Source organism: Linderina pennispora (genome assembly GCF_002104995.1).
Source record: "Linderina pennispora strain ATCC 12442 chromosome Unknown DL89scaffold_9, whole genome shotgun sequence".
Lineage (NCBI taxonomy): Eukaryota > Fungi > Kickxellomycota > Kickxellomycetes > Kickxellales > Kickxellaceae > Linderina > Linderina pennispora.
The window spans coordinates 161,935-183,004 of record NW_024468257.1 but is presented as its reverse complement, the minus strand read 5'-3'; the positions used below and the strand labels follow the sequence as shown (position 1 = coordinate 183,004).

At 54.2% G+C, this 21,070-nt stretch overlaps 8 protein-coding genes across 8 annotated transcripts; 3 read left to right on the top strand and 5 right to left on the bottom strand.

Moving 5' to 3' along the window:
- Positions 1 to 18: 18 nt before the first annotated feature.
- Positions 19 to 1,265, top strand: DL89DRAFT_179347 (uncharacterized protein). Its single transcript, XM_040883876.1, has 4 exons — positions 19 to 380; positions 511 to 577; positions 736 to 856; positions 1,045 to 1,265. Exons 1-4 carry the CDS (start codon positions 173 to 175, stop codon positions 1,153 to 1,155), a joined length of 507 nt encoding a protein of 168 aa, XP_040742316.1. The 5' UTR covers positions 19 to 172; the 3' UTR covers positions 1,156 to 1,265.
- A 110-nt stretch (positions 1,266 to 1,375) lies between these two features.
- DL89DRAFT_247466 (uncharacterized protein) lies at positions 1,376 to 3,781 on the bottom strand (the record flags this gene model as incomplete). The annotated part of the gene is made up of 2 exons (XM_040885126.1): positions 1,913 to 3,781; positions 1,376 to 1,561 (listed from the first exon to the last, which is right to left on the bottom strand). Exons 1-2 carry the CDS (start codon positions 3,668 to 3,670, stop codon positions 1,376 to 1,378), a joined length of 1,944 nt encoding a protein of 647 aa, XP_040742315.1. The 5' UTR covers positions 3,671 to 3,781.
- A 905-nt stretch (positions 3,782 to 4,686) lies between these two features.
- Positions 4,687 to 5,171, top strand: DL89DRAFT_179339 (uncharacterized protein). Its single transcript, XM_040883875.1, has one exon. It carries the CDS (start codon positions 4,818 to 4,820, stop codon positions 5,082 to 5,084), a length of 267 nt encoding a protein of 88 aa, XP_040742314.1. The 5' UTR covers positions 4,687 to 4,817; the 3' UTR covers positions 5,085 to 5,171.
- Positions 5,172 to 7,876: 2,705 nt separating this feature from the next.
- DL89DRAFT_268354 (MFS general substrate transporter) lies at positions 7,877 to 9,261 on the bottom strand (the record flags this gene model as incomplete). Its single annotated transcript, XM_040887891.1, has 3 exons — positions 7,877 to 8,616; positions 8,657 to 9,069; positions 9,098 to 9,261. 3 exons carry the CDS (start codon positions 9,259 to 9,261, stop codon positions 7,877 to 7,879), a joined length of 1,317 nt encoding a protein of 438 aa, XP_040742313.1.
- Positions 9,262 to 12,454: 3,193 nt separating this feature from the next.
- On the bottom strand, positions 12,455 to 15,177 carry DL89DRAFT_268352 (uncharacterized protein). Its single transcript, XM_040887890.1, is given in 6 exon segments — positions 12,455 to 13,494; positions 13,551 to 13,748; positions 13,777 to 14,091; positions 14,111 to 14,534; positions 14,566 to 14,623; positions 14,663 to 15,177. 6 exon segments carry the CDS (start codon positions 15,063 to 15,065, stop codon positions 12,565 to 12,567), a joined length of 2,328 nt encoding a protein of 775 aa, XP_040742312.1. The 5' UTR covers positions 15,066 to 15,177; the 3' UTR covers positions 12,455 to 12,564.
- A 1,155-nt stretch (positions 15,178 to 16,332) lies between these two features.
- Positions 16,333 to 19,158, bottom strand: DL89DRAFT_268351 (uncharacterized protein). Its single transcript, XM_040887889.1, has 3 exons — positions 18,024 to 19,158; positions 17,029 to 17,816; positions 16,333 to 17,003 (listed from the first exon to the last, which is right to left on the bottom strand). The coding sequence occupies exons 1-3, from the start codon at positions 18,792 to 18,794 to the stop codon at positions 16,373 to 16,375; spliced, it is 2,190 nt and encodes a 729-aa protein (XP_040742310.1). The 5' UTR covers positions 18,795 to 19,158; the 3' UTR covers positions 16,333 to 16,372.
- Positions 18,912 to 19,079, bottom strand: DL89DRAFT_201486 (uncharacterized protein; the record flags this gene model as incomplete). Its single annotated transcript, XM_040883980.1, has 1 exon — positions 18,912 to 19,079. A coding segment is annotated over one exon (168 nt), but the record flags the coding sequence as incomplete, so codon positions are not given.
- Positions 19,159 to 19,789: 631 nt separating the features above from the next.
- Positions 19,790 to 20,894, top strand: DL89DRAFT_179102 (DnaJ-domain-containing protein). The gene has a single exon (XM_040883872.1). It carries the CDS (start codon positions 19,966 to 19,968, stop codon positions 20,671 to 20,673), a length of 708 nt encoding a protein of 235 aa, XP_040742309.1. The 5' UTR covers positions 19,790 to 19,965; the 3' UTR covers positions 20,674 to 20,894.
- Positions 20,895 to 21,070: the final 176 nt, after the last annotated feature.

Genomic DNA, 21,070 nt, shown 5'->3' with positions numbered 1-21,070 from the left:
CGCCAAGCATGAAAATTTTCTCTCTCCCTGATGCCTGCTTAAAGCCGCTGCCGTTCTCCGATGACGTTTGTCTTCTTTTCTCTCCCTCCCAACCTATTTTTTCTCACTTCTTCCCTATACCTGGGTTTTTTCGCTTTTGCAGCAACCTCATCTTTACTCAAATTCGCCAGCAATGGAACAGGTTCAGAAGCTCCACGACCAGTACGTCGATGTCATCGACAAGGCCCTCGACAACGTGCCCGCCGCCCGGTGCTTCCAGGAGAAGACCGGTGTGCGCAAGGCCTACGGCGCCATCGGCGTCGGCGCTGTCTCCGTGCTGCTGATTCTGTTCAACATCGGCGCTCCTCTGCTGGTCAACCTGTTTGGCTTTGGCTTTGCTGGTAAGTAGCGTCCCCGCCTTCATGGACGGCCCTACAGTGTCGGAGTTTTTATTCATAGCAGTACGCTTTTTCTGAGACACTCAGTTTCTAATATTTGCATGCCTTCACACGGGCTCTTTTCTTTCGGTAGCCTACCAGTCGATGAACGCGATTGAGTCCCCGGGCAAGGAGGACGACGCCCAGTGGCTTACATACTGGTACGTATTCGGCTAAAACCCGCCATCAATTCCATGATCGCGTGCTCCTTGTTGAGCCCAGCGGGGTTTTGCTGATGGGATGGGCGAACAGCGGTTCCTGACGGCCCAGAGACCCAGATGCAAACTTGCCAGCACTAATCTCGCTCTGCGTTTTGTAGGGTTATCTTTGGCTTCTTCAACGTCGCCGAGTACTTCACCGGCTTTATCCTCTACTGGATCCCCTTCTTCTACGTCCTCAAGCTCGCCTTCCTCGGCTGGCTGATGCTGCCCAACACTCGCGTAAGTAGAAAGAAACAACAGCCATGCCTGTGTCTGCAGGCAACAGCTGCATGCCTGAATGAAACGATTGACGAATTGCGTTTGCTCCACTCCCCGTGCCCAGCCCATGCTATGTGTCATATGATCCATCAACACCACACCCCATGCCCATCATGCTGAACCAACTCCACATCCCCCACCTCATGTAGGGCGCCGAGAAGCTGTACCACGGTTCGCTGAAGCCCTTCATCCAGGCCAAGCTCAACAAGGTCGCTGCCGCGTCCCCGGCTCCTGCGGCCGCCAACCCCAAGCAGGAGTAAACCCATGCTCTGCCTGGCCAACTCGCATTTTTCGCCTCGCAGCTTCTCTACGCCGGCTTTTACTTGCCCTGGATACCTCCTCATATGTCACATGTTCTGCAGCAACTCGACATCTCTTGTAGCTACCCACTGCCGATGGAGTTAGGCTACGCTGTCTGCGCTCTTTCGCTTTATTTACTTTTTCCCAGCCACTTTGAAATATAACGTGCAGTCTCCTACCTCACAAGTTACGCTCAATTAGCGAGAGCTCGACCTCGAGATCGCTCAGTGATGTCTGCAGCGACACGGCGTCCTCGAGTCGCCGCTCGCGCTGTGCTTCTCTAATATACCCCTTGACTCGTTCGCGCTGGTCGCGCAGCACCGACAGCGTTGTCAGCTTTTCGTCATGCCCCATGTCCACCACCCGCTGCTCCCGCTCGGGGTCCCTGGCCAGTGCCTGCGCAATCAGCTCATCCTGCGACGGCAGCCCGCCGCTCGACTTGTTCCTCTGCTTGGGCGTCCCCGGCGTGACGAACGACAAAAGCGACGAGATCCCAGTGACTGTCCCGCCCACCACCGCACCGCCCACGCTGGTGACATTGCTGACAATCGACTTGGCCGACACCCCCGGGCTCTTGGCCGCCAGCGGCACGTCTGCCTCTATGTTCAGCGTCGAGATGCTTGACGGAATCGACGGTGTAGGAGACACCGATGGCGGCGCTGCTGCCAGCGTGTCCTTGCTCTGCGTCGCATCGCCATCCTCCGAGGCCTCTGCAACACTGGTCGACTGCCGCAGCGGCGTGGGTGCGCGCGGCGCTCGCTCTGGCTTTGCACTGGCCTTGTGGTCGGGCTTTGGCAGCATGGTCAGCGGAAACATGTGCAGCTGCAGGTACTGCGCGACCGACCGTCGAATCGCCACATGCAACCGCTGGTCCGTGGCCGTTTGTGCCGGCAGCTGCGCAATCCGCTTTGAGATCTTGTCCAGATCATTGAACGACGCCGTCAGCTGCCGACGGATCCGCGCTGCCCGCGGCAAGTCGGGGCTCCCTGCAGTCCCAGCACTGCCCAAACGAAGCGCCAAGGCGTTGAATGTCGGCAGCACCTCCTCGACCTGCTCCATGTACTGGCCGATTTTCGTGTAAAGCTGTGCCAGAACTGTTGGCGCCTGGCTTGTCCGCGCAGTCCGGTCGCGATGCCGCAGCACAATGTGCTCGCAGTCCTTACACGCCTTGACGTTGGCAAACCGCTCCTGCGAGAAGCCAGACCCGTCGGGGTTCGCCAGCGGAATCGCCAGCTGCACCAAGCAGCTGGGCCGCCCGCACACCACCCGCCCGCACAGCCGGCAATGGTGCCGCCGAGACGCCAGCCGCCCAAATGACTTTTGGCAGAGCGGGCATGAATGGACATGGGCATCATCCTCCCACACAACCACCTCCTGCTCAGCCGTCTGCAGCGACTTTGAACGCAGCAGCGACGATGGCGCTGATCCGCCTGTATCTGTTGCTGCGTATACCAGCGACAGCTTTTCCAGCCGCTTCTCCATCCGGTTTCCCTCCAGCAGTGCCACGTTGACAACTTTTCGCCGCAGATGCACAAATGCCGCTGTGTGGTTGCGCGATGGTCCACTCTGGCTCTGCGTCGCGCGCTGGTAGCACTCCTCACACACTCTGCACGCAGTGCCGCGCGCCGATGGCTGGGCAGTCGGCGCCAGATTCAGCCGGTAGTTGCAATGCTGGCTGCACATCAGCCGACCACACTTGCGGCAGTTGACATGACCGGTTTGTGATGTCAGCACCAGTGTGCATGCTGGTACATTGCAGCGATCGCCCGACTTGTACTGCTGCCAGTGTGCCTTTGTCACCTGCCCTCGATCGGCTCCATCGCTCTGCCCAGCGTGCCAGCGCCCTTGGCTCACAGCTGTCTGCTCGGTCCCTGCCGATGGGATCTGGCGATCGTCGCCCATGTCACTGGCATTAGAACTGGGCGACTCCTGGGTCTGTGTGCCACTGAGCCCCTTGACGGCACGACCAGCACCTCGGAAGAACCCCAGAATAGCGCCTTTCACTTCATCCAAATCGTCCTGCGACGCATACCGCGACTTTACCTGCCCATTTTGCCCAGTGCCACTCGCCTCGTGCTCTCGCAGCGCGGTGCTTCCAGCGCCGCCACCCATCCCTCCGCCGCTGCCGTCGCCAGCAAAGTGAGTGTCGTCCAGGTGCACATTCAGGGCAAACAGGCTAGGCGCCATTACCCCACATATTGGGCAGTTCAGGGCTGCGGTCTCGCCTGCGCCAGTCGAGCTTGCATTGCTTGCCCGCCGACTACGCCCGTTAGCCTCGCCTCTGCCTCCTGCCAACTGGGCTTGCAGCGACGGCGAGCCATTGCCGGCCGTGCTGCGCCATGCGCTGCCACCTACTGCTTCAGAGAGTCGCCGAGGGCGCGTCTGTGCCGGGCTACCAGCAGGCACGTTGAGCTGGGTGGACTGTGACCGCGTGTGTTTTGCTCCGTTCACTGGCTCCGCAAAGAGGTCAGCCATTCGTGTTAGCGGCGACTCGGACCTCGCTGTCGACGGCCCGAAGGTGCGCGCCGGCCGTCGCACATGCTTAACTGGTACTGGAGCTCCCTTCCCTGTGCGTGGTGGTGTCGACATTCCATCTGACATTCTTTTGTGGCAGCAAGAACAAGAAAGGAATAAATGTTTGAAAATGAAGCCAGCTTTAATGCAAAAACTGCGAATGCACGAGTAAAATGCAGAAGCGTTGACGAAAATAGGGAGAAAAAGCCATGCCCAGCCAGTTTGCTCGATGACGTGGGTGGAGATGGCTAGGGCTATTTCGTGATGCGGAGAAAATGCTCCCAAGTACTCCAGCGCAAATGGAGACGCCCACGCGTGATACCTTGTCAACCAGGTAGGCAGATAGGCAGAGGTTTCCTAGAGCCTCCACCACCGGTGCTGCACGGCTAGACGCTAGGATTACCAAATGGGCATACCCACTGCTCGCTGTGCAGATGCGACATATTGCACAGAAAGTCTCTGCCAGCAACAAGCTCGACCACAACACAGATCACACTTGTGCACATGGCTATCACTGATACATATCGATGTTGTAACTAAAAGTGGCGACAGCCCGCCGCAGATGTCTGTATAGGCGAGGATATGGAAATTGATATGTAAAAACCAGATGTAACAGAAAATGGCAGAAAATGGCAGAAAATGACGAGCGCTAACTGGAATTTCTTTTGCTATCTGGTACCCTGAAGACATATCTATCGGTCGCACATCCAAGTGGCCCAGTGGGCTGTCGACTAGAAAGCCGACATCTCATGGCCTATGCTGACGCCGCTAGTGGGGTAGCCATGTCACCAAAGAACACGCTGCAAGCACACAAGCCTTAGTTGCCTGCTGATCTGGTTGTGCATTCTGTTCACCTGATTAAAAAGTTGTCACAAACAAGGGAAAAATCACACAAGCGGCTTGCATGGGCGTGCCGACGCCATCGTATGCCTCCCCCTCCATCTTGTCATTGCACATTTTTCCTCTCCGTTTCTTCTCCCGAGTTTGGTCTGCAGTGTCATTATTGCACTCTTTTCGCGATACCTTGATCCGCTAGCCGTTTCTAGCCTCTTGGTGTCGTCGCTGGGTCTGCCAGCATAATCTGCGCTACTGAATCGTCTGCTCCCTCATGTCCACAGCGTCTGCCAGGTCAGTCTGCTCTGCTACTCACTCGTTGTCACCTCTTCCTCCTGCGTCATCTGCCTCTTTACCTCTGTTCCTAGCTGCACTCGCGTCACTTCAAACACACCGTCGTCGTCCTTCACTGCCCTCCTGCCTCTTCGTGTCCTCACAAAATGTCATACTGACTGCTTCATCCCTACTTCCTCACTACCACCACCACCCAACTACCAATTTCCTCTACTCTCTAACCCTAATGCTGACCCATTTTCCATAATTTATCGTACTATAATTACTCTGCTTGCGATGCGAGCTCGGCTGCTAGTCAGCATGGGTTGACACATCGATAAGGGCATCACGGCGAACCGGTCATTTGAACGTGTCGGATGGTTGTTGGTGCAATGTCGATCATGGACATCTCCTGTCTTGATGGCCTGCTCAGCGCAGGCGCTTCAGCGCTGGCTCGCTGCTGCTGGCAACAGAATCGCCTGCTGCTGCACGCCTCTTGCGCGGCCTCTTTGTTGCAGGGGTGGTGCCAGAAGCATTGGCAGCAATAGCCGTAGAGCGACGGAACCGTTCAGGAATACTGCCTGAATCACAGAGTGACTGGAAAATGAGTCTGAAGTTTAGAACTGCTGCGAGATCGCGGTTCAAGAGCTGAGACGAATAGGCCCGCCTGTATTGTGCCATGGCCCGCTTACATGACTCGCTTGTACAGCGGAGAAGGACATGGCACTTCACAGTTGAGTTCTTCGATCTCTGGTAGGGCCGCGGGTTGGGAACATGCCGGAATGTCTGCAGTGACTTTTCGCAGCAGAACGGGCACATCGACGATGTCCGGAATTCGTCGATCAGATAGACTTCAAAGCCATGGTGCTTGAACTTGTCGCGCCATCCCTTGCCATGAATCAGCGCATGGTATCGGGCCATTGGCGCACTCCAATTGCCCATGATCACCACTGGATCTGGACCGAACTTGCTCCAAACTTGCTCCGGAGTTTTGCGGCAAGCCTGTGGTCTGCACGGGCCTGGTTCATGAATGAATCAAGGCGCAGCTTGCGGTGAAGCGGGTACACCTTGGGACTGGTACTGACACCTGGATGGGCCTTCCAGCGCCTTTGGTGCTGCTTGTTTGACTTAGTTGGCTGCTGCTCTAGTAACATTCGTGTTGTCACCGTGTTTGCATAAAACGGTGCTAGGACACACCGCACAGATGCACGGGCAGCAACGTAGGCACGGAATTTTGCTGGGCTAAGGGTCCGGCAGCAGTGCTTGGAAAGCTCTGCCTCTGCTCTGCGGACAGCATCTTCTGGGACTTGATCTTTTGTAGCCTGACGAATCCTGTCATAGTGGCGCAGCTTGAGCTCCTTATTGCGCTGCTGCCGTGCGTAGCGGTAGAGCATTTTTTTCACCCTCTTTCCCATTGCTGCTATTTTCGTGCATCATGTATAGCAAATCGCCCCGACCTGGATCGATGAATACACAGCGCCTTTCAGATTCTGCAGCTCAGGCTGTGGGATCTGGTGGATATAGCAACAGTCAGCTATAGTATTGCCTCCCACAGAATCGCCTCCCGCAGCATCGCCTCCCGCAGCATCAGCACCTACTGCAGCATCAGCCTTGGATACCTTGTCTTGTAACAGAATGCATATCATTACACCATCTGTTGTCACCATTCCGTGGAATTTTCTATCACCATGCACCTTAAATGGCTTTGATGTTAGATCTGCAACCCGGCCCCACACATCCCACACAGATTGTGTAACCCCTTGGACCGGGTCGTGTGCACAGACTGGGGGTGCTGGTGCATATGCATTGTTAAGTGCTGCAACAGTGTCTGCTGCTGCCGCCGATGCAGCAGCTGTCAGAAGATTACAAGCGATACAAGTAAAATTGTAGAGCGGGCTGGAACACCCGAAGATAGATATATTGGGAAAGTGTGAGAGAGTGCAGAAAGGCACTAAGCAAGTAGAAAAAATATAGAAGGAAGACAAGAAGGATCCGGTCCAGTATTGGACTGGGTAGCAAAATATAAAGAGAAAATAGAACAATGAAATGAGGAAAATCTAATTCTGATAGCAGCAAGTGGATTTGCCTTCATGTTATGATAGATAAATAAATAAATAGAACGAAAGCCCCCTTATTCACAAATGTTGCAGGGTCAAAGGCATCATCGTCAGCTAGTTGATGGAGTAATATCCATCATGCAAGCATGTATGTATGCTCTTTGATGATATTGACACTGTATACAAATTGCTCTAGGCGGGGCAACATAGAATCACGGAAGCCAATACCACCAAGTGATGTCTTTATGGCAGTAGTGCTGCGGGTAATATTCATTTGAGAAACTCAATAGGCAAAGTAAGAAGAGAAATGATGCTGTTCAGTTTTGCTGTATTGCAGATGCATAGCATTAAGAACTTTCTATTAAAAATGATCTGGCTTGCATAGTTCTTGGGGCCCTTAGCACTGATACAGTCTCTTGAGTCAGTCTATACAGACTGGGTCCATTGTGGCCCAAATACTACTGCTTGCGCATGTTCATGAGACAAATTAATTTATAAAATATATCCACAAATATTGCATGACTGCTAGAAGAGCTATATGGCCTCATTCAATAGGTGCTCATAGATAAATATCCTAGGAGTGTTGCGCAGCCAGTGATGACCAACATGATGATGCCATGGAAGTTATCAGGCCGACCGACAATGAGAGCAGCTCTTGTGCTGAACCAATGGAGGTATCTAGTGGAAACCAGTGACCACTACAATACCAGCTTGTCACCCTGGTTTCACTGATGAGGTCAGATGCCACACAAGATCAAAAGGAGTTTACAGAGCAAGTCACCCAAATTTGTGTTGAAGCATAGGAGTTTTTTGTTTAACTAATAAGAAGGCTCTAGCGAACGGTCGGACACTTTTTGGACTATAAAATCTTATATATAGGTAAAAGATGTGCTGACAACCCAGACTTCCAATTGTTTGCTCACTGGCCGCTTATTGCGCGCATTCTAAAGTCATCAAATCAGTTCTAGAAAAGCTGTAGTGCACGGTAGCATCGTGTAAAACATCACACCTTCTTCAGCAGCTTTCTGTTTGTGGCAATGCGCAGGCCACAGAACGCTAGGAATGAAGCCGCCATAAAGCACCCAGAGAAGGCAATCGTCGGACGGAAGTTCGTGCCATGACCGATATTGTCCAGGATTGCGCTTGACGACGGAGCACCGATCATAGTGCCCATGAATGTGGCAATGTAGAGCAAACCGATGATTGTCGCTATACGACTGACGCCCCAGAGGTCGGCAATAATAACCGGCAGCAGGCTGATGAAGCCTCCGCAAAAGAACCCGTAAATGATGCTGCAAGCTAAAGTGGTTCCTGTGGCCTCAAACGGCAGCCACAGCACCAGCAGGCTCAGAGCGGCGACAAACATGCATACAAGAAGCGCGTTGATGTTGCCCACGATCACCGCAATCTGCCCAGTCACCACACGGCCAGCAGTCGATGCAGCGTTGATGATGGTGACCAGATTTTTGGCCAGGGACGCATCCATATCGACGACTTTGAAAGCATACATGGGCATATCAAAGAACGGTGTGAAATAGCCCGTAGTCGAGAAGATGGCGCCTGCAAAGATGAACAAGAATCTCACATCATGCAGCACGCTAAAGTCAACAACCTTTTCGCGCGACTCCAGCTTGAGGCGATTGCGCATAAAGATGCTGCACACCGAGCAGACCGCAATGATGATGATGCCAGAAATGCGCAGCGCCCAGCCAGAGCCCAGCCTGTCGATCATGCTATTTGTGGCTGGCGTTAACCACAGGCCGCCAATACCGCTGCCAGCAACGAACGATTCCTACTGCGAGCGGCCGGTATTTCACAAACCACTGCGAAGGGAACGACACAGCCGGGATGAACACCAGCGAGGCACCAATCGAAAAGACAATCCCCTGAGTCAGCATTAGCTTCCAAACAGCGGTATCACAGAACGACGCAATGATGAAGGAGACCCCCATGATGACCCCGCCAACAAAGGAGACTAGCCGCGAGTCCACCCGCTCGCACAGAATCCCTGCTGGAATTCCAACTGCATTCATTACGGCAAACTGCAGGGTACCGATCCATGCCAAGGTTGACGTTGGTTCCTCTGGAAACTGGTGCGCGTGATAGTATGTCTGGTATGACCCGTAGCTATTCACGCAACCCATAGAGAACATCATCATCAGACAGCCTGAGATGACAACGAACCAGCCATGCTTGCTGTCGACAGGGCTGATCTTCATATGACTTGCTCTCCCACCATTTAGCCACTGGCTGCGTGGAGCCCAAGCCTGATTCCGAAGTGGACATGTTTCCTTTTTCGTCTGCAATATTATCCTGGGATTCAGCCATGCTTTCCAATATCTTTTCGTTAATATCAAAGCTCTCATCCATGACAGCGCTACTATTCATTTGGCGGATGGTTTGGTCGACCACGGATGCTGATGTGTCACTGTCACTACTTCGTATGCGGCATTGTGGAATAGACGATGTGTTGTGAGAAATTGATTAGTATTACCTGGTTTAGAACGCAAGGTGGATGAAAGGAAATATATTTTTCTACATGGATGACTTCAAAAGCAAAACTACACGCTATTGCGATAGTCCGCTTTTTGTACTTTTCGCCTTATTGGTATATCCCTCACAACATGTACTCCGTGAGTCCGGAATCTGCAGAACTTTTGCCACCTTTTGTCCCGAGCGGCAGTTTCCTCCATAATGAAGAGGAACCCTCTGGAACCAAGTGCGCGAGTACGTATCTGTTGGGAAAACTGCGCTAAAGAGTAGCTATGGCCACGGAATTCGTCGATCCTCCTGCACGTCGCATGCACAGAACATCACCTCTCGGACTTCGGACTGAACATATCAAAGGTCACAAATATAATCCGTTGAATCGGCCCCGAAGTAGATGGACGTGCTGAGTAATACGCGTTAACTGCTTTGTCATCTATTTGAGCAATAGATATTGCAGATATCGGGGTCAGTTCGGTGGATGGCACACACAGATTTCAGGCCCCTCGTAGATTCACAAGTCAGTGAGTGAGCATGCAGCGATAGTCCTGACAAAATATGCTTATGCTCATCCAGCGTGTTGACACTCGGGGTCGGGAGTCCCCCTGCGCCGCCATGGACATGGCCGAAACGCATACATGCAATGGCCCAGGTAGACCATCAACTTTTCTTCTTCCCTCGGCTCTATTTTTGAGAAATTTGCTTTTCAATATATACCCATTAACCCTCTATCTCCTAGATTACCACAGTGCACCTCAAATTTCCTGCTTCTAAGCAAGGCAGTCGAGGGATTGAATTGCCAACTCTCCCCTATTGATAATGGGTCTCCTAGTATGCTTCTGTACGTAGGCAGTGCATGCACACAGAAGCAGGCTTTTGGTGTTTTCAACAAGTACCGACAAGCATGCACTGGTTGACAGGTGGTGCAAATGGTGTCAGCGAAATATATGGCCTGCTACCCAAAAATAGGAATGCTGGGTCTATTAGACTCCACTTATGACCTCCAGGTGTGGTTCTGAATACAGTCGATATTTTAAGCCATTGTAGGTACACATCCATCCACCGTCATTCACTTTTTCTACTCAATGAATGTTATTTATTCATATCCTCGACTAATGATGGTGGTAAAGGGCTGGTTTGTATCCGATGCGGTTTTAGGCAAAGCTGCTGGCAATTGTCAAGTATGAAATGTGCTGATATTACGTTGTAGTTATATGGTGATTTGAGAAGCACATTTGGCTCCAAGGACCATTAACTTCTTGAGTGCTATTTCCTATGTTCTAGGTGAATGACTGATTAGCTACAACCTTGAATTAATGTTGATATCATAATCTTAGCTTTTTGGTTATTTACTATGTTTAATATGCAGTGATATAGAACAGCCACTTAGATTAAATGCCTGCAGACTAAAGTCCCTCTGTACATGTAGCTCCTGCTAAGAATTTAACCTATAAACTAAAATGACAATGTATCACTGTTATGTTAAATCGCAATGGCAGGTTAATGCAGTGCATTTTCAAGCGATTCATGTTTGTCACCCTTCATCACTGATAAATGTTTGTGGTTCATGCCATCACTCACAACTCGCCTGTTGCCAACAAGTGAAATGGCATAAATATGGAAGTGAGCTGTATGACACACGCATTGCTACCTATCTCCCCTTAATCTAGCCTTCAACAAAACAATAGCGTCCACGGGTTTCAACCAAGTCCTGCCTGGTTTCATTGCGACAGCTCATTTTATAATAGCGATACTCCGAAAATGCATCTGCTATACAGTGAATAGAACCCTAATAATGCGAATAGCATTGTTCTTGTGGTTCGATATCCACAAGATTTCGAGAACCCATTGATCAAGACCCTTAAGCCACAGTGTCCATTCATACTATTCTAGGCGACTAGCGCCACTACTTAGATAGGCACCCGCTCTTTCATCTGACGATTCTTCCTTCCTTCCTTCATATAGCATATTTCATACATTCAATATATCAAAATTAGACCAATTTTACTCATCTCATTATTATCTATTCCCCTTTCAGTAGCCACGCTATCTGGTCCTGGGATAGGACTATTTGTCGCTTCACTTTCTACTATTCCCTGCTTTGTGCTTTTCCAGCACTCTTTCATATTCCTCCGATATACATCCTTAGGTGCTTCAGCCCTGCTCCTCACTAGGTTATAAAGTGTATAACCCTCTAGCATAGTATTCCATCTAGAATTGTGATCCGCAGCCGATTCAGAAACAGTCAAATGGATACATTGCGATTTGGCAATCCGATTTCCAGATATATGATTTGCAGAGTTCAGCGGCCATAGATTCAGTGCCAATCGCAGGCCAGAATGTACAAAGTTCATACATCACGACATAGGGATGACATTTCGCAAATAGCAGCCTGTAGAGCAATTTCTACTCTGTAGTGTTCATAATTAGCAGGGTTGGATAACGGGCAAAGGCTGTTGGATAAAGTGTCAATTAGCTAGAAACAGCAACCTATTTAGTGAATGGGGGAAGATTCAGGAAAAAGTGCGTTGCGCGCACGACTCGTAGCTGCTTCTTCTCCTTTCCCTTCAACTCAGAAGCATCTGCTTAGTCTCATTACCACAGACTTCTCATCACCAAATACAATCTCAGTTCATTGGTGGGCATGATGTTGCTAGCAAGCGACTACTCTGGATAAAACTGTATGGCAAGTACAGAGACACTCGCGCAAATGTAATGTAGTCTAAGATGGAGTTGTGGGAGGGCATCGAGTCAGTGAACAATCATATCAACGTAGTAGCAGCGATTGAATCCACAAACATAGAGGCAGCTTCCAAGGCTGAGAGCAGTGCTGCCGGGTAATGATAGACGCTGCTGTTGTAGATTGCTGTGTTTGGGCATGGGAGTGTCTATGCTCAGACAGTTCGAGGTTGTCGAAAACAAAGTACTGGTACTTGCGACAAACTCGAACTGTTCTGAGTGATGCTGAGAGGCACATCCTACTCGACTTAGTCTGCAGATTTCCTAACAGGCACCTGCTGCATGTACAACGGCTGTACCATCAGATTGCGCCAATGGTGTAAACAACTCCGTCTCAGCATAGTATCTCAGAAGGTAGACAGCAGATTATGTAATACGACATTGAATGGCGAAGAGGACAAACTGTACAATTGATGTGCAACTAATTGCTAAAGGCCCGTCAGACATTAGAGTTGAAAAGCCGGTCTACGATGTGGTCGACGACTGCGGTGGTTCCGAGCTGTGGCTCGACGACCCGTTTCCCAGCGTTGTTGAACCAACCGTAGTAGAGTCGCTAGCGCTCATCTCCTGCTGCGTCTTTTCTTTCCTGCTATTTGTACCATGCGTTGACGATGCAGAGGACTCGCCTTCTCTCTTTGCACCGTTTGTGTATGTGCGCCCTAGTCGCTTCCATGCGGATCGTAAATACGAAGGGGCATACCTGAACCACTCGGGCTCCTGGTCCTGGCCGATCATGGCCAGGTGCGAGGCTTCTGGAAGATGCCGCAGCAGTGGGGAGATGCACGGGTCAATGCGGCTCTTTGTAGGCGATGACACACGGACCGCGCGGATGGTTTCCTTGACAAATTCCTCGAATGTTATGTTGAGGCGGCGCATGAGCTCAGTTATCAGGTGCGAGGGCGGGAACGGGCAAGTAACCTCGATGGCCTTGTATACACGGATTGTATCAGTGGCATCGCGAATCTGGGTGTCTTCTGCAGACGTGTATGAGCAGCGGGGCAAAACAAGCTGGGGGTCCTGCATCGCCAGGAACAGATGCAGCAGCAGATGTGCCGTGTTGAACCAGTGCTTAAGCCGAAGCAGGGTGCGGATGACGGTCGTCAGGTGCTCGACAGCAATGCGTACAACCTGCGGATCAGGCGAGTGCACTAGTCCGAGGCTTACAGAGACAACATGGACCATGGGCAGATTGATACTCGCGCCAAAGTGGCCTGGGTGCACACCGTGTGTCTCGCCAAGTCGCAAAAGATTGACGATATTCTGCACCGACTGCAGACTCATGCAGCGGCAAAAATGGAACAGCCACTCGTCGTATGAAGCGGCGCGATCCGGCGTCAAAATGGGCATCGACGACTGGTAGAACTGCAGCGCGCGCGAGTCCGTATTATAGAACGCCTTTCGTATCCGTAGATGTTCCGCAGCGTCGACGGGTCCTCCTTGAGCGACAGAACCAGCCCCATTTTCATCAGCATTAGGCGCGCAAAGTTCCACATCATGTGCGTCGAGATGATCTCGCCGAGATCTGCACGCTGTGCCGTTGCTGTGAATCTGGCAATCGTCGAGTCGTCAAGCCGCACGTTCTGCGGCAGCTTCAAATACCAGCTCGTCAAGCGCATCTCAAAGTCAATGAAGGATTTAAACGAGGGCGCCTGGTTTGCATGCACAAAACAGGTACACCTTGTTGTTCACTTCGCCAACCAGCAGAAACAGCTCGCCAAGGGCTGCCGTGTTTCCCCACCGCGGGTCTGTCAGCGCGTCAGGACCCATTGCAACGCGGTACCCTGGAGCCTCGTCGCTGTGCAGGAGCCTGACATTGCGGTACGTGAAGTCGTAGGAGGGCGGCTCCGGCAGGCGAATCAGGATGCCGCCAATTTGCTTGTCCATCAGGACAGATGACCAGATGTCGTTGATGAGAGAGTGCCAGTACGCGCGCTGCACGCGCTGGAACTCAAAGTCGAATTCGCTGTGCTGCACGCCTGGCCAAGGGAAGTCCTGTGTCCCGGAAAATGACGCCCTCTGCGAGCCTGCGCGCCATGGTCGTGTGGTTCCACATGCTGCCCCAGCGTCCAACCAATGTCTCGTAGTTGGCCAAGACAAGCAGCCCCTGGACACTGCGCAGATGGGCTTCGTCCATGGCGTCCTCTACGAACTGCTTCGCCTGTCTGTAAAACATCTCGTGCATGTTGCCGTACTTTTCGCATTTGTCCTCCGACGCCAAGTTCCAGGCGGCAATGGCCAGCATGGCGTAGATAATCAGCGGCGTGAGCATGTTGCGGCGGTACCGGTACCAGAAAAACTCCTCGAGGACAATGCCGGCGCTCGGAAACTGGTACTTGAAATATGCCTTCAGGATGTTGTCCAGGGTGTCGGGAATGGGCATGGGCAGGGCGGCTTCCAGCTGTTTGGGGTCGACGCCTTGGAATGACGGACTCCCGCTCATCGATGGCGATCCCAGACTCGAAATACTGCCGGCGAATGAGCTGCTGCGGTCCGGTTGCGCGATCACCCAGCCCATTGGCAGCGTCTGTGTGCTTTGGAATTGCCAGCGGCGGCGGCGGCGCACCCAAGATGTCGTGGATGCTCAGCGCACTCTCGCTTGAACTCTCTGCATTCGAGGGGACTGGCGGCATGCTGGCTCCTGATAGCGGCGGCAATGTCCGCCATCTATTGCTGCCCGCGGCCTGGGGGTCGCTGGAGTCGCTGAGCGAGAACGGCGAGATCGTCCGTGCAATGGAGCCGTAGCTGTTGAGGTCCAGCATGGTGTCGAAGGAGCGCTTGGCGTCCATGGTCTGGGTGACTGGCAGCTGGGCGAACACGGAAACAGACCGGGCAGGCTCTGACAGCAGCGGCTGCATCAGCTGCGATCTGGACAATGTGTCGACGATCGGTGCAGACTTGATGACGTTGCTAGGGACATACCCGGGCAGCTTTGGCAGGGCCGCGGAGCTGGCTAATGGCGATGCCATGGATTTGGGCTTCTTGGGCGCTGAGGGCGAGCCCTCGGAGATTTCCCTTTGCCGGCCACGCAGGTGCCGCACGGACGGGCGGTACATGCATTCGCAGTGGTGCTTGATGCAGTTCAGACAAGAGGGTTTCTCTCCGCCGCATTTGACCTATCACACAAGTCTTATTGTTAGTGGTATTGCGCTCTCAGCAGACCCCACAATGGCACAGGGGGCGGTAAAGGCGTGTGTACATGAGGCAGTAGTGGCGGGTCCGGGGGGAGGACCGCAATCCCTCTCAGTATTTTTGCGGTGGGTACTTGCCTTGCGGTTGCGGCACATCACACACGTTTTGAGCAGCGGCAGGTCGGCGGCTGCATCGGGGTCATCGTCAAGAAACTGCGACAGCACCTCGTCCACCTTTGCCTTGGCCGATGATGTCATGGTTGAGGCGTATGTTGCTAGCGTCTGCTTGGCCCTGCACACGCTAGTCGCTGGTGTTGTTGAAAGGAAAAGTACAAATTGGGAATACAGGGGAAAAGGGTAAGTCTGAAATGTAAAAAACGTGAAGAATAGAAAAATATACGCCGCAAGGGAGGGTTTAGGCAAAACACAAAAAGAAGGGGAGGGTATATAAAAATGCGCAGGGGAAGGAGAGAAGAAGAGGATAGTACGAATGCGTGATTAGTCGCCAGCACCGGCCTCTTTATCGAATAGGGCAATAGGCGGCAGTGGAAAAGGGGCACAGGGAAACCGAAGGTTCTCTACGTGCGCGGCAAGAGGGTCAGCAAACAAATAATCTGGGAAGCACCATGTAATTATTTGCTGTAGACGCTGGAGGGGACGGAGGGACAATCCAAATCTTGCCCTATTTTCCTACCTTTAGCGCCAAGGCCAGAGCAAATTTTTTTGGGGCGAGAACGGTGGAAGGATAGCTTTTCGGGCAGCCCAGTGGTCCTTGTTTTCGTTCGCGCTCGCCGGCTGGTAACGTAGACCGGTGGAGGGCAGGTGCGGTAGGACGCCCGGTGGTGAAGCTAGCAAAGACAAAGGACCCGTGAAGGCAAGCCCGCCTCAAATGGCGCGCTAAATGAAAAATAGAAGGCACCGCTCAGCCTGTGCTTGCCAATTTACGCAGGTCGTGCATTCCGCACGCACGACAGTGAATTGGGCAACGTGACTATGATGCTGGCAGTGGAGCAGGGGAAGGAAACAAACAATTCAATTTAACATGCATCTCCTGATGGCCATTGCTGATATAGCAGTGGGCGAAATCTGGCAATCGCTGTAAACTGATAAAGCGTTTGTTGATACGAATGTAAAAGGCAGAAAAATCAGACAAAGGAGCCGTTGTCATCAGGGAACTTTTGCATGGTTGCCGGATCGTACACATTCGAGAACAGCTGCTGTGGGCTCTGCTGCACAGACCCCATCTGCGGCTGCTGATCCTTTAGGCTCAGGAACGACTGCGGCGACGTCAGCGACGCCAGGTCGGGCAGCGCGCCGCCTTGCTGGCTGACCATCGCCGCGCCAATCGTCGGCAGCGCAGGCCCGCTGGTCGACGACACCGAGCCGGTGCGCTCAGTCGAGCTGCTGCTCCGCTGGTTCTGCGAGCTGGCCACCATGTAAAAGTAGTTGACAAGGGTTTCGGCCATATTGTTGTCGATCACCAGGTTGGTGTTGATCGGCTGGACGTTGGCGGGATGCAGCGCGATAGGCGCAGGTGGCACGATCGGCGCCTGCGACACTGGCATGGACGCCGGCTGCGTGCTATTTAAGCCGTCATGCAGGACGCTGATCCGGCGCTGCATTTCTGCGCTGTCCTGGGGGCCACCGCCGGCGGCATTTGGCGAGAACGTCTGCTGCTGCCGCTGCTGCCGCTGCTGCTGCGGCGGCAGACTGCCACCCGCGCTGCCAGGGCTGCCGACGGTGGTGGTGACGGAGCCGACGGAGCCAGCCAGCATGCTGCTTGACGACGGGAACTGCGGACTGCAGCACACCCGACAGCACCGATGCACTGGCCGGGTGCTGCGTCTGGGCAATGATCTCCTTGCGAGCGAGCAATGGCACATCGTCGTTTTCCTGCATCGCGGCCTGGAACAGGTCGGGCTTGATCAGCGAGTCCAGCTGCATGTTCACCAGCTGCGACCGCCCCTTCTTGGTGAGGCGCTTCAGCTTGACCAGGTCCTGCACCGGGATCTGCGCAGGCAGCAGCATGACCATCTGCTCCATGTCGTCGAGCCGGCTCAGCAGCTTGTAGCAGATCCGCCACAGGGCCCCGCCCTCGCGCAAATGCTTCCGGTGCACCGCCAGGTCCTGCTTGGCTCTGGAGATCGACTCTGGGTCGCGCGAGAGCAGGCGGTAGATGTGGATGTGTGCGGCGCGGAACACGCACATGTACCAGTTCATGTCTCGCGCATTGACGGGGATATCAAACGACGACCGCAGCATGTCGCTGATGCGCGATGCCGCTATCACGCACTTGCGCTGGCCCGGCTCGATGATGGCCGGGTCGTCGGTGAACTCGGGAATCGCGTGGTTTAGCTGGATCACAGTCGCGTAGAACCGCATGTGCAGCACACATACCTGGTAGTACTCGAACGGGTTGGTCTGGCCAAATATCGCCGAGCTGACACTCGACAGCCGCAGCTCCTTGGGCAGGCTTTCGTACCACCGCTGCAGGACCGAGTTGAGCTCGCTAAACTCGGCCAGCGCGTCTTCGATGTCGGAGCCCGAGCGCGTCACCAGGCAGGCGACCTTGGAGAAGATGATCGTGAGCTGCGCATGGATAAGCCGTCAGCTGGTTGATCGGGCTCTCCGACTCGCGCAGGCGCTTGGCCTTGGGCGACCCATCAGCACATGGCTCGGGGCTGCCTGTGCCTCCACTCGTAGTCGCTGCCAGGCAGATGCAGGTTGCACGACTCGGCCTGCACCGACGGCGCCATGCCCATGCACACCGACGCGTAGTTTTCGAATCGAGAAGACCGTCCACCACACACGTCTCGCCGCCTCCCGCTCCATGGAATCCATGGGCAGCGCAGCCTGGGGCACCATCGGCTCGCCGCACTCGTGCGTATGCCGCACCGGGCCCTCAACGCTGTCGAGCTGGTTGTAGCCCAGCAGAATACACATGTTGAACGTCAGCGCCTTGTACGATGTCGACGAGTTCTCCTGCCCCATAGCGAAGCTCATCAAGCACATCACCATCAGCCCCTGCGCGTTGCCCAGCGACGGCTCGTCGATGGCGTCGGCAATCAGCGTCTTGGCCTTGTTCATGAATGGGATGGATGCCATGTGGGGCGGGTCTGTGCGCACTGCCGGGCTGTTCGAGTGTCGCGCGGCCGACGCCAGCGTCGCATACAGCAGCAGCGGCGACATTGTGCCGGCTGCAAACTGCTTCCGGAATGCCTTCTCGTTGACCATCATCACCAGTATGTCGTTGATGGCGAAGAATGTGTCGATTAGCTCGCTCATGATCTCTATCGACGGCAGGGTAGGGCACAGGTACCGCTCGGCACCAGCGCCAGCCGTGTTCTCGCCGAGCTCACCGCTAGTACCAAACAGGCTTATGCCCTCGCTCTCCGACATTCTCTTCCCCGAAGACGGCCCGCCGATCATGAAGCCCTGCTTGCCCTGCCGCTGTTCGTCTATGTTGCCTGCCACCGATACAGCGAGTCCCATCCCAACAGAGCCACTGCTTGGGCCGGCGAGTCGGGGCGAGCTCACACTGTTCCGCTGCAGCAGCAGCCGCTCCATGGTCTCGACGCGCGCCAGCAGCCTCGATGTCAAGTCGTCCTGCGTCCTATCGTGCCCCCCAAGGCCGCTGCCCGGGTCCGTAGGCACCACGGGTGTCTCAAGACACTTCCATGTCCGCCGCGACTTGGGCTTGATGCTATAATGACACGATGCCCCCACCCGCTGGCAGTGCGCACATGAGGGCTTGGTGCCGTCACATTTGACTTTCCGGCGTCGGCAGTTGTCACATGCCCGGAGGTAGCGGGGCGGTGCTGTGCTGCCGTTGGTGGTGCTGGGCGTGTGGTCGTCGGCTGGTGTGGAGGAGTGCCGTGACGACGTCGCTGTATTGCTGTGGTTGTGCTGGGGCGGAGGCGAATTGTAAAACAGCCTGCCATTTACTGTGCTGGTGTTGTCCTTATCTCTTCTCTGGACTGGCGCACCTAGCGAGCCACCCGCAGCCACATGGTTCGAGTCTGCCGACATTGTGAAAAATCTGTGTAAATGTATGACCTGCGGGACACTGACTAATTGGCCGGAGTAAAGGAATAAACGGTGTGGGAGAAAAAAAAAAACTTCAAAGTAGCGAAAAAAAGAGGGGAAGGACAGAGTGCGGAGGAAACGTCGCTTTCCGAGGAAACAGATTGACCGGGGAGGGCTTTTTGGAGGTCCCTTTAGGGGCGGAAGAGCTCGGCCATTGAGATGCCGCGCGAGGGAGCAGAGGTGTGACTACAGCCAGCACATCCGCCGCCTTTTCTTGCATGACACGCCTGCAGATCGTTTTTGGGCTCCTGCCATGTAAACCCCACTTGCGTGATACATGCACTCGCCCGGGAACAATTGCCTGCCCGTATATACGCCCAGAGCCTTGTCGTTTGCCATGCGTTGCTACGGACGTGCATTCCCTGCTGCTTATTCACGGCGAGCCATATGGTTGGGAGGAAAAGTCTTGGCGTTTTGCGCAGTAATCTGATACTGGATAATCGATCAGCCAGGACACGTGATGACGCCACACTGGCCGCTTGGCAAAAAGACATGCGATCCGGGTAAAACGGAGGCCAGGAACCCTTGCCGGTTTTGGCTGCGAGGGCTGCCTTGCTTTCTCTTTCATCCTTGCATCCGTCTCCTGGCTTTCTGTTTTCTGCCAGCACTGCTACTCTCTTTCTACTATATCACGATTATCTCCGCTCTATTCATGACCCGACCCTTTTCTGACCGCGCCTCCGAGCGCACACTAACGACCGACACACCTAGCGACCCCGGCAGCCTCTATGTAATCCTGGGCGTTGACACCGCCGCGACTCCCGGCGAGATCAAACGCGCCTACCGCCGCCTCGCCCTGCAATACCACCCGGACCGCAGCCCCACCACGTCCCAGCGGTTTGTGTCGATCCAGCACGCCTACGATATCCTGTCCGACGAGCGAATGCGCCGCATCTACGACCGGTACGGCGATCTGGGCATCCAGATGGCTGGCCGCATGGGCGGCGAGATCCTGGACCCGCATGTCAGCAACCTGCTGAGCGCACTTGCGTTTGTATCGGCGCTGGTGGCCATGTTGCTGATCGTGTTTTTTGCACTGCTGGCACGGCGCGTCGATATGCAGAGGCCATGGCCGTTCTCGGCGGTGTTTATGCCCCTATGGACAATCGACGGGCTGGTTTTGGTATCGGTTTGTTGGGCTTATTGTCTGAAAATTGAGACTGAAGCCACCAGGGCCGATGACGACAGGAGATCCAGGAAGCCAGCAGCCCCGCCTCCGATGCGTGGGACCATGGTGATGCAAGTTCGAGCAACGGACCAGCAGCCCGGGTGCGCTGACGAGGCAACGGCGCTGCTGGATCGCCAGGACCAGAGGCAGCGGGACCGGCGGATCGGCGGAGGGGGCGACGCAGGCGGCTGAGACACATGCGCAAGGCCATGGAGGCACAGCTGCAGGGAATGGCGCAGCTGGCTTCCGGTTGTGTACGTCAGCCTTCTGGTATTGTTCCATGTTGCCCTGGTACTGCGTCTGGACGGATGGGTGCAGTGGACAGCGCTGATGGTAGCGTCGCCGTGGCTGGCCATCGAGGGCATCCACTCGATGGTGCTGACGGTAAAGCTGATGGCCAATGTTTTGAAGTTTGGCGAGACCGGCGGAATCGAAATCAGCGCCTTCCTGGTGCTGGCTCTCGACAACTACTGGTGGATTGCGATACGCGCTGCCCAGGCACTGCTTATAATCCTGAAGCTCGACAAGTGTCTGGCATGGAGCTGGGCTGCGGTATTTGTGCCGTCATATCTGCCGGCAATCCGGTCAC